The following is a 12,024-nucleotide window of genomic DNA, read 5'->3' as shown; positions in this document are numbered from 1 at the left end:
CAAACCCAAGTCGCCTGCAAGATCAGCAAGTAAGCAACCACTGGGCGGCCTCCAGCCTCTCTTTGACTTTAAAGCCTGAGCCTGTGGTTTCCAAATAAGAATCGCTCAGCGAGTGAGTGTTGTCGGTTCCGCGGGGACCGTCACTTCCCAGCTGCATAAAGGAGGCCCGGCAGGGCGGAGCCGGCAGGTGCGGCCCCCGGCACACCACCGAGGCGTAGGCCCACTTAGGCGGGCTCCGGCTCTCGTGCCTGCCGCGCCGCTCTGCGCAGGCGCGGCAGCAGCGCGACGTCCCTCACTTACGGCCGAAGCGGTTCGCGCTGGGAGTCGGTGGCGCCGTGCAGGGCACTTAGGAACCGACAGCATTGGCGCGGGTAATCAGCTCCCTGTCCTCCTCTTCCCACTGCTCGCTCCTTGGGACGACCTCCGAGCCTCGCGATGCGACGCGGACGGCCAGTCGGTGGTCGGCCTCGGCCCGCGCGTCTGCTGCCGGCGGGGGTGAGGGGCGGGGTCCCGGCTGGGCTGCACCGCATCCTGGCGTTTTCCACTTGAAATTTCCCGGGTAACTAACTCGCGGCTCTTCTTATTTTGCAAGACTGGTATCCGGTTGATTGCGGTTTGCAGGGTCCGCCATGGAGTCAGAGCAGATGCTGGAGGGACAGACACAGGTACCAGGAGGCCCTGGATTCAGAGTGGCGGTGTGCAGGGAGGCAGCGCGGGACGGGCGGATGTCTCTGTGACTCTATTTTGTTTTCTAGGTTGCAGAAAACCCTCACTCTGAGTACGGGCTCACAGACAGCGTTGAGGTAACTCGCTCAGGTCCTCCGCCGCATCTATGGGTCTCTCGAGAGCTGGAGAAAACTTAGGATCGGTTTACTAGGCTACTCTGCACGAGGGAACACTTGCTGCCTCGATCTCTGTAGTATCAGATTATAGGTGGCTTCTTTTACTAGCATGCTAATACTTGGCTAAAAATAAAGGTACTTTGTAAATGAAAGATTAAATCCCGGAACCAGAGCTTGGTAGGTTTGGTTAGGAAAATAGAGGCTTCCTGGAGAAAATTTGTGTGTGAATGGAATTAAGTTAAAAGGGCGGGACCACGTTTCTAAGATAACTTAGAGACAGGTGTTAGAATTCATTCAGCGTTTTGTAGTTTGTGAGACACTAGGCAGGCTTATTTGAATATATCTTCATTTCCAGAATGCTTAAAGTAACTTGTTTAAGTTTACTAGTAAGTAAGCTTAGTGTTTTTTAAAACGCATGCGTGTGTGTGTGTGTGTGTGTGTGTGTGTGTGTGTGTGTGTGTGTGTGTGTGGTGTGAGCGCGCGCACCGTAGTAGGTTTTCTGTTTCAGGTGGGTTCTGGAGATGGAACTCAGGTTGTAGAGGTAGCAAGCTCTTCACACACCTAGAGCTGACTTTTACGAAAGGATTGCATTGCATTTATATTTTTCTCTCTGTTTCTCTCTCTCTCTCTGTTTCTCTCTCTCTGTGTGTTTGTGTGTGTGTGTGTGTGTGTGTGTGTATAAATGTGTATCTTTACTGTTTCTATTTTTTTTTCCCTCTGAGATAGGGTTTCATTAACTCTGACTGTCCTGGCTGTCCTGGAACTCACTATGTAGATCATGCTGTCCTTGAATTTACGGAGATCCACCTGCTTCTGCCTCTGCTGCTTGGTGTTGGGAGTAAAAGGCATGCGCTACCACACCCGGTTTCTATATCTTTTTGTTACTTTTGGCCTGAGTATAGGTACATCAGAAGATGGTGGTTGGAAATTGAGCTACAGACATTTGTGAGCTACCATATATGCTGGGAATTGAATGAGGATCTTTTGTAAGAGGGACTGTTTCTCCCCCCCTCCCCGCCCCCAGGCAGGGTTTCTCTATGTAGCCCAGGATGTCCTAGAACTCACTCTGTAGACCAGGCTGACCTCAAGCACTTTCCTGTGTCCTGCTTTATTGGTGTTCTTAACCACAAACCCTCTCTCCAGCCTTGGCTGTCTATATTTTTATTTATATTTTTAATCTTTTGAAATTCATTTTATGTGCTTGGTTATTTTGCCTGCATGTGTATCTGTGCCTCATGTTCCTGCCTTGGGCCCACAGAGGCCAGAAGAGTGTGCCACGTTCTCCCTGGAATTGGAATTGCAGACAGTTGTGAACTACCGTGTGGGAGCTGGGAACTAAGCACAGGTCCTCTGCTAGAGCAGCCAGTGCTTCTAACTGCTGAGCCTTCTCTCCAGTTCCCTTTATATTTTTAAGTGTCCCAACTTTCTACATTTGGGCTCAGGATTTTAACTCAGGTCCTTATGCTTGCAGTGCAACTTGTCACACAGTTACGTGCTTTACACCTTGTGTATGTGTGCTGTTATGTATGTCTGTAGGTCTGTGTGTGAGGTGTACTTGTTTATTTGTGGTGAGGATTGTATATGCTGTACCTGTGCTCTGCTGCTGAGCTATATTCTACCCCCACCCCATCCCACCCCCACAGCCATCCCACCCCCACCCCATCCCACCCTCACAGCCATCCCACCCCCACCCCATCCCACCCCCACAGCCATCCCACCCCCACCCCATCCCACCCCCACCCCATTCCACCCTCACAGCCATCCCACCCCCACAGCCATCCCACCCCCACCCCATCCCATCCCATCCCACCCTCACAGCCATCCCATCCCACCCTCACAGCCATCCCACCCCCACCCCATCCCACCCTCACAGCCATCCCACCCTCACAGCCATCCCACCCCCACAGCCATCCCACCCCACCCCATCCCACCCTCACAGCCATCCTACCCCCACAGCCATCCCACCCTCACAGCCATCCCACCCCCACAGCCATCCCACCCCCACCCCATCCCACCCCCACAGCCATCCCACCCCCACCCCATCCCACCCCCACAGCCATCCCACCCCCACCCCATCCCACCTCCACAGCCATCCCACCCCCACAGCCATCCCACCCCCACAGCCATCCCACCCCCACCCCATCCCACCCCTACAGCCATCCCACCCCCACCCCATCCAACTCCCACAGCCATCCCACCCTCACCCCATCCCACCCCCACCCCATCCCACCCTCACAGCCATCCCACCCCCACCCCATCCCACCCCCACAGCCATCCCACCCCCACCCCATCCCACCCCCACAGCCATCCCACCCCCACCCCATCCCACCCCACAGCCATCCCACCCCCACCCCATCCCACCCCCACAGCCATCCCACCCTCACCCCATCCAACCCCCACAGCCATCCCACCCCCACAGCCATCCCACCCCCACAGCCATCCCACCCCCACCCCATCCCACCCCTACCCCATCCCACCCTCACCCCATCCCACCCTCACCCCATCCCACTCCCACCCCATCCCACCCCCACCCCATCCCACCCTCACCCCATCCCACTCCCACCCCATCCCACCCCCATTCCATATCCATTCCACCTCACCTCCACCCCTCTTTCTAATGTTTCTTATTTTTTTCAATGGATTAATGAACTTGGATCCTCTGGTTTAGTGTTTTCATGAAATTTGGGAAAATTGTAGCCCTTATTTAAAACTAAACTTTTGTCAGATTTATTACGTTCCTCTATCTTGATTTATTTATTTATTGACAGTTCCCTACATGTGCAGTGTGTCTTGGTCATACCCATTCCCTGCTCTCCCCTGTGTTCACCTGTATACCCCCAACTCCCAAACATGTTCCCTTTCACTTTGGAATTTATTGAAACTCAGTGAGTCCAGTCAGTGCTGCCTGATCTTGGGCAGTAGCTGTAGCTGCAGTGAGTTCACAGTTTAACGCTCACACTTGGAGCAGAAGACAGCAGTCCTTCCGTACTCTGGTCTCCTGCTCACGCTCGACAGTGTTCCCTGAGCGGGGGAATTCGATACAAATTCCGTTTAGAGATTTAGAGCTGAGTACCAGCACTTTGACCAGTTCTGAGCCCTTCTTTTTCTTGCTGACCACTACAGAAAGCGGCTCCTCTGCCTAAGGCTGAGAGCTGCACACATCTATGGGTAGAAACAAATATTTAGACAGTTTGACAACTGTTTTAAGGAAGCAACAGGAGTAGGTGACTCCCTAAAGCAATGGCCTGCAGAGCTGTCGGCTTTTGACCAGTTTCCTATACTAGGCAGGCATGTCTGCGCCCCTGTGGAGCAAGCCACAAATCCAGTCAGAAAGCAGTGGGTAACCCTAGCCACCATCTCTACTGGCACTCTGTAGGTGCCACTGTAACATTACTGGGCACATCTTGCCTGGCAGGTTGGTATTACGGCATTCAGAGTTCATGGATGGGGTAATAATTCATATTTGAATGTCCTTATCTAGTCTATGGTATGTATAGTGTGTGTGTGTGTGTGTGTATATATGTGTGTGCACTCGCGTGTGCGTGCGCACATGTTTGAAATATGTTTTCTGGGTTTTTTTTTTTTTTTTTTTTTTTTTTGAGATAGAATCTGTCTGTTGTCCTGTAACTCACTTTAAAGACCAGGCTGGCCTCCTAATTACTGGGATTAATGGTACATGTCATGGTGCCTAACAATAGAAATTGTGTCTTGATCTGTTTTTTGAGTTGATTTTTCTTTTTGTTATAGATGCTTTGTTTCATTTTCTCTGTAGTGATTTTCTTCCTAAAACATTGCTATTTGTAAAGTTTATTTTTATTTATGTGCATATGTGTGTGCCGTAGGTGCAGGTACTGTACTTGTGAGGTCAGAAGACTGTTTGATTACCTGGCTTTCTTCTGCTAGTGTTGGGAAGTGAGCGTGGGTCCTGTGCAAGGCAAGAGCGGAAGTGCACTCATTTACTCACTTAGATTTTAGACTGCGTATGTGTTACACACCTTTAGAAATCCTAGCCCCGAGTCAGATTTGGTGCAGCATGCGCTGGCTTTTAATCCCAGTGTTCTGTAAGCAGAGGCAGGTGGCTGTTCAGTGAGTTTAAGCCTGGTCTACCTAGTGAGTCCAGGACAACCAGGGCTGTTAGAGAAACCCTGTAGTGTAAAATAAAAAAAAAAAAAAAAAAAAGAAAGAAAGAAAGAAAGAAAGAAAAAAAAGAGGCAGACGCAGGTGGATCTTTGTAATTTCCAGGACAGCCAAGGCTATAAAAATAGTCAGTCTGTATCCCCCCCACCTTTGTGTCTCTCTGTCTCTCTCTTTGTCCCCAGATTTTTGTGTGCCTCAGGGGTTTTATTGCTGTGGTAAAACACCATGACCAAAAGTAACTTAGGGGAGAAAAGGGTTTATTTCATCTTTTTTGTTATGTTGGAACAGATGCAGAGGCTGTTGAGGGATGCTCTTACTGGCTTGCTCAGCTTGTCCAGGACCAGCAGCCCAGGGGTGCCACCATCCACAGTGGGTGGGTCCTCACATCAATCATTAATCAAGAAATGCCTCGCAGGCTTGCCCATGGGCTAGTCTGGACGGAGAATTTTCCGAAATTATGTCTCCTCTCAAATGATGTTCTCTTCTAGTCTCTGTCAAGTTGACATAAACACTAGTCAGTGCTGTGTGAGTGTTGTGCCTGCACACATGTATGTGTGCTTCAGGACTATTTGGTGCCTGTAGAGGTGAGAAGGGGCAGATACTCAAACTGGTTATGAGCTACCGTGAGGGTGCTAGGAACCAAACCTGGGTTGTTCTTCAAGAGCAACCAGTGCCATGGTTCTTAGCCCCCATGTTGTATGTTTTGAGTTTGTTATTTTTGTCTTTTCCGTGTGTTCTGGGGATTGCGCAGTAACTGACTTTGCCAACTGAACCATTTCATAATCTCTCTCTTTTTCGAGATAGTCTCATTGTGTATGTAGTCTTGAATGTCCTTCTACTCCCTCTGTGGACCAGGCTGGCCTGGAACTCGCAGGATCCTCAGTGCTGAGAAGAAAGGTGTGATCCACCTCACTGCCTAGTAATGCCCTGACAGTCTGCTGGGGACTGTGAGTTTTACTTTGTAGAGTATTAATACTTTTTCAGACAGTCTTGAATGTTGTCCTAGAACATAGCTATTTGAAAACAGTTTGACTTTCATTTTTTATAAAGTTAAATAAAAAAAAAAGATTTATTTATTATATATGAGTACACTGTAGCTGTCTTCAGACACACCAGAAGAGGGCATTAGATCCCATTACAGATGGTTGTGAGCCACCATGTGGTCGTTGGGATTTGAACTCAGGGCCTCTGGAAGAGCAGTCAGTGCTCTAACCACTGAGGCATCTGTCCAGCCCACCTCGATCTGAGTGCTGGGATCGCAGTATGTACTACTATACCCAGTTGCTGCTTCAGTTGAACCCAGGACTTCGTGCATCCTAGAGACGTGCCCCTGCATTGTAGCCTTTCCTTGGATTACTGTTTCTTACTGGAGGCGCTGTAACAACATGTAAATGAGTAGTCTTTTTGAGGGGTGAATATACAAATCTCTAGTGTTAGGACTGTGTCCTTTATTACAGCTACAATCAATTTGTTTTAAAATTAACTAACTTATTTTATTTTGTGTGTATGTGTGTGTACTTGAGTGTAAGTCTATACCAAGGAGGCCAGAGAGGGCATCAGATCCCTTGGGATCTGCATTTGTAAGCTTCCATGTTAGTGCTGGGAACCAAATCCAGGTCTTCAAGAACTATTGTCATCCTTAACTGCCGAGTCATCTCTCTAGTCCCAAGATGAAGTTTTTAAGGAAAAAAATTTTTTTTACTGTATTTTAAGTTGTATGCTTGTGCATGGGCACTTGTAAAAATCATGGATCTTCAGAAAATCAAATGTGTCAGGCGTGGTTGTACACGCCAGTCTCAGCATGATTTGGAAGTTCAAGGTGAGGGTTGGGCATCATGGCTCACACCTTTAGTCCTAGCACTTGGGAGGCAAAGGCAGGCCGAGCCTGGTCTACATGTCAGTTCCAGGATAGGCAGGACTACATAAAGAAAAAAAGTGCATGTTTGTGTGCGTGCCTGCCTGTGTGTGTGTGGTGGTGGGGTTGAGATTTCAGAGTGAAAATGTTTGCATGACATTTTAGGCATTGGGGCTGCAGAGTTGGCAAGTGTCAAAAGCACGTGTTGCTTTTGCAGAGGTCTGGTGTTGGATTCCTGTCATCCTCGAGGCAGCTCACAACTGTCTAATTCTAGTTCAGGGTCTGATGCTCTCTTCTGGCCTCTGGGCACACGGTGCACATCTGTCCATACAGGCCAAGTATCATACTCATAAAATTATCGTAGAAAAAAGGACTTTAGGGGGAAGAGGTCTGCGTCTGGTATAGCTCCAGCTGTGATTTGCTCTCTTCTGGGTGTCTTTTCCCGCTAATTCTTGCTCTCCAGATAGTCTTGTCCTTGGGGATATTCATGAACTGTTCTTTTATATCACTAGAGAATAGTTGAAAATGAGAAGATTAACGCAGAGAAGTCATCAAAACAGAAGGTGGATCTACAGTCCTTGCCTACCCGTGCCTACCTGGACCAGACGGTTGTGCCTATCTTATTACAGGGACTTGCTGTGCTCGCAAAGGAAAGGTGAGGGGGAGGAGAGGTGAGGCAGGGCTCCGTACGGAGAGCACTGCTGCCGGTGCATGGTAGTTTTTGCTATGTTTTTTGTTCAAGGATGCCACACTTATTATTTTTATTTTATAATTGCAGTGTGTGTGTGTGTGTGTGTGTGTGTGTGTGTGTGTGTGTGTGTGTGTGTGTGTGTTCTGTGGTAGGCATATGGAGGTCAACTTTTAGGATTCCAGTTTTCTTCTTCCATCATACGGATTCTGGGGATAGAATTTAGAACTTAGGTTGTCAGGCTTAATGGCAATGACCTTTACCTGCTGAGTCATCTTTCTGGTCCCATTGCTGCTAAACTTCTATTGATCTTATTTATTTTTCCTATTTACTTTCTTACCTAGGTTCATTTCCCTTTGCTACTATAGTTTGTCTATTTTATACCTGTGCTTGCTTATTTTTTAAATGACAAATTATCAAGAATAGGTTTTCTATTTTGATATATTTTGACTTTGTCTCGTGTTTGACATATTGTGATGTTTGCTGTAGTTTGTATTTTCTGTCCAATAATTTGTTCCTTAAATTTTTCTAGTGTCATTTTAGCCTCAAGAATGGGATTATCATAAACTCTTGTTGGTAGTGGCTCGTCTTCAGACAGAACCCTCCCATTCTAAGCAAGCAGCCCACCGCTGAGCTGTGATCCCGGCTGGCTCTCAGGGCTCATTTGCTTCAATATTTGTTTCTTAGCAGTTACTTCTTTCTTTGGGAGAAGTTCTCTTTTTTTTTTTCTACATGTATCTGAATAGTCCTTACATGAATTCTTTTTCACGTTTTGTTTTATTTTTATTCGAATCATTCATTCATCCATTAATTTATTTTTAAAATTTACTTATTTTATGTATATGAGTACACTGTTGCTGTCATCAGACACACCAGAAAAGGGCATCAGATCCCATTACAGATGGTTGTGAGCCACCATGTGGTTGCTGGGAATTGAACTCAGGACCTTTGGAAGAGCAGACAGTGCTCTTAACCTTTCAGCATCTCTCCAATCCTTATTTTTTAATGTGTTTGTTTGTTTTTACCTGCATGTGTGTCTGTACACCAAATGAATAGCTGGTGCCCACAGAGGCCAAAAAGAGGGTGTATGATCCCCTGGAACTGGCATTATATCTGGTTGTTAGGCAACAGTAGGTGCTGGAAATCAAACCCACGTCCTCTGAAAGGGCAGGCTATTCCCTGCCCTTAACCACTGAGCCATCTCTCTAGTCCTGTTTTTTGTTTTTTAAATCAGGAGAATCATATGAAGCTTAGGCTGGCCCTCAGTTTGCTGTGCATCTGAGAAGGCTATTAGCTCCTCATTTGCATACTGTCTCCCAAGTCAGGCTATCCTGAGTTCCTACATTATTTTCCTGTAAACAAATGTAATAAGAAATTTGATTTGTTAACTAGTCAGTTTTTATTACATGTGTTATGATTTAAATCTAGGACAGTAATAACCTTTGGTAAACTGATAAAAGGATGGATGCTTCTTGTGAATTATTAATGTAGAATAGATGTATTAGTTATCACATTTAACTGTGTGTGTGTATGTGCATATGCATATATGTATGTCGAGGTGTGAATGTGCAGGTCAGAGGACAGTTCTCAGGAGGTGGCCTTCCTTTTTTACCGGTAGGTTATGGGGATTGAACTCAGGTTTTCAGGTTGGCAGCAAGGGTTTTACTGGCCTTGATGACCTCTTCTGTGCTCTGGGCGCAGACATACATGTAGACAACTCTCTCTCTCTCTCTCTCTCTCTCTCTCTCTCTCTCTCTCTCTCTCTCAATCTCTGTGCTTAATAAAGCGTGTAAAATAAGATTTATTAATGACTATGTCTTGTCTCTGCTCTTGATTACTAAATGTGGTTGGACTGTAGTTACAACTTAGTGGTACATTGCTGCCCTGGCATGCCTGAGGCTCCAGGTTCAATCCCAACACAACCTCAAAAAGGAAATCTTACATTTTTTCATTTTTCCAAAGAAGGCTGGTATGTTAGAAATTCTATTTAACTTGAATTTTTTTTTAAGATTTATTTATTTTATGTATATGAATACTCTGTAGCCGTCTTCAGACACAACAGAAGAGGACATCAGATCCCATTACAGATGGTTATGAGCCACCATGTGGTTGCTGGGATTTGAACTCAGGACCTCTGGAAGAGCAGTTAGTGCTCTTAACTCCCAAGCCATCTCTCCAGCCCCTTAATTTGAATTTTTAATCACTAGTATTATTTTATTGGACAGGGTGTTATGAGGCCTAAATTGGTTTCAGACTTTCTTTGTAGCTTAGATGATCTTGAACTTTTGCTTTTTCTATCTCTGCTTCTGAAGTGCTAGGATTATAGGTGTGTACAACCAAGCCTGATTATAATTCTAAGTACTACTGTTAAGTGCTAGAATTTAAAAAAGCCCAGGATGATTTCAACTAATAAGATATTTGTAAGGACTGGAGAGATGGCTCAGCGGTTAAGAGTACTCCAGAAGTCCTGAGTTCAGCCATCTGTAATGGGATCTGATGCCCTCTCCTGGTGTGTCTGAAGACAGCTACCGTGTACTCATATACATAAAATAAATAAATAAATCTTTAGAAAATATATTTATAAATATAATAAGCAAAGAGTTGTAGCTCAGTAAGTCACTAGTAATCTAAGTTTTGTGAAATATGTGTAGGCAGCTCAGGATGACTGGTTGTACTGGTGTAGACAGTTAGAAGGCTAAGGCATGAGGACTGTGAGCTCCTGGTAGAGTAGTGTCTGTAACTATTCCCTTCTTAGGAAATAAACAAGAAAAAGGGTTAGGGCTGAGGTTGTAGCTCAGTGTACTTGGTGTGAATGCTGTTTAAAGTACAAAGGGGAATCTTTGTAAGTTTAATTAATTTTGAGGCAGGGTCTTTACAGAGTTCCACTTGCCTCTTCCTTCCTAGTGCTGGCTATAAAGGCATTTGAGTGATGGAGCTGGGATCCTGGGGCAGGTGGATCTCAGAGTTTGAGGTCAGCCTGTTCTACTGAGCCTGGTCTATAGAGTAGTTCCAGGATAGCAGGGAGCAAAACCAAAGTAGGAATGGGTGCGCTTGAGATAGCTCAGTGGTTAAGAACACGGGCTGCTCTTCCAGAGGTCCTGAGTTCAATTCCCAGCACCCACATGACATCTTACAACCATCTATAATGGGATCTGCTACCTTCTGCCATGTAAGTATACATGGATTCAGAGCAGTCATACAAAATACATAAATAAATTTTTTTTTTCCCTGTGTATTCTTGGCTGTCCTGGAACTCACTCTGGACCAGGCTGGCCTCAAAGTCATTGATCCTTTGCCTCTGCCTCCCAAGTGCTGGAATTAAAGGCAAGTGCTACCATCAACCTGCTAATAAATTCTCTGCCACTCAAAAGGCATGTGCCACCATGCCCAGCGAAATGGACTGATTTTTGTTATGATGGAGAATCAGTTCTTCATTTGCTCACTTACCTGCCTGCCTCTCCTCCCCTTTCCCCAATCCTGCCTTTTTGAGTGACATCTCATCTTGTGCTTTGGCTGGCCTGGAATTTGTAGTCTGGCTAACCTTAGCTCCCAGAGATCTGTCTGCCTGTCTCCAGAATGCTAGGAACAAAGGTGTCCACAACACTGGGCCGTTGTGAAACTAAACCCCTGTGCAGTGTGCACTAAAGTCAAGCTGACCACTGCTGGCATCCTAAGAGACTCCCGTGAAGACATCTGCTCAGCTGTGTTTTGGGCTCAGTGGGTGAAGGCACTTACTGAGCATCGAGATCCCCAGAACCCATGTGAAGGGGCCCAGGGAGAACCAACTCCACAGAACTGTGCTCTGCCTTCCACATGGGTGAGACATCTCTCTCCCATGGTTACATCAATTATAATGAATAAAGGTTAAATCAGACCCTTTGTGTTTATAACTGGTTTTAAGCTACAAGACAATTTAAGACCCTTTAAACTTTAATTTTGGCTTCTTAACTTTCCTGTCTTATTTACCATATTTATTATGAATGAAAATTAACCAGATGCATTTTTTTAAAAAAATGGTATGTTTAAAAAAATGTTTAACATTCTTGCAGATCATCTAACTCTGGTTTCTCTTCCTTTACAGACCACCAAATCCCATTGAGTTTCTAGCATCTTATCTTTTAAAAAATAAGGCACAGTTTGAAGATCGAAATTGATTTCTTGGGAAGAGAAGAAAGATTTGGTTGCTACTGTAGATTTACATGATTACGAGGCAGCTTTAATTGCCATGATTCCCTCCCCACTGGAAGTGTAAGAACCTTCAGGACCACAGAGCTCACTTCTGGAGTTGCAGAAGAGCATTTCCTGTCTGATTTAATCACCATACGTATTTAATGAGTATCATCTGTGCAATTTTTTTTCTCAGATTGTCTTTTACTTTGTTTTTAAAAAGACCTTCAAAATAAAGTGTTAAAACATCTTTATTTTATAGTTGTTGTGAATGACAGTATTTTTGTTTCCATGAATTGCTTGTACTTTTGAAAGTGGTAACTTTGCAGTATGAC

The 12,024-nt window shown here is 45.6% G+C and overlaps 1 protein-coding gene across 1 annotated transcript; it reads left to right on the top strand.

The window, feature by feature from the left end:
* The first annotated feature begins 225 nt into the window (after window positions 1-225).
* Window positions 226-11,943, top strand: DPY30 (dpy-30 histone methyltransferase complex regulatory subunit). Its single transcript, XM_080910453.1, has 5 exons — window positions 226-371; window positions 593-665; window positions 756-803; window positions 7,347-7,489; window positions 11,604-11,943. The coding sequence occupies exons 2-5, from the start codon at window positions 630-632 to the stop codon at window positions 11,674-11,676; spliced, it is 300 nt and encodes a 99-aa protein (XP_080766579.1). The 5' UTR covers window positions 226-371; window positions 593-629; the 3' UTR covers window positions 11,677-11,943.
* The last annotated feature ends 81 nt before the right edge of the window (window positions 11,944-12,024 follow it).

This window comes from Micromys minutus (genome assembly GCF_963924665.1).
Source record: "Micromys minutus genome assembly, chromosome: 1".
Lineage (NCBI taxonomy): Eukaryota > Metazoa > Chordata > Mammalia > Rodentia > Muridae > Micromys > Micromys minutus.
Note: the sequence above shows the minus strand (reverse complement) of the source record. Positions and strands in the feature narration are given on the sequence as shown.

Excerpts from the sequence above, each read along its gene's own strand:
- DPY30 (XM_080910453.1), top strand. The coding sequence starts at position 630 with ATGGAGTCAGAGCAGATGCTGGAGGGACAGACACAG. Across the intron at positions 804-7,346 it reads GGCTCACAGACAGCGTTGAG|AGAATAGTTGAAAATGAGAA; the intron begins GTAACTCGCTCA and ends TTATATCACTAG. Across the intron at positions 7,490-11,603 it reads GCTGTGCTCGCAAAGGAAAG|ACCACCAAATCCCATTGAGT; the intron begins GTGAGGGGGAGG and ends CTTCCTTTACAG.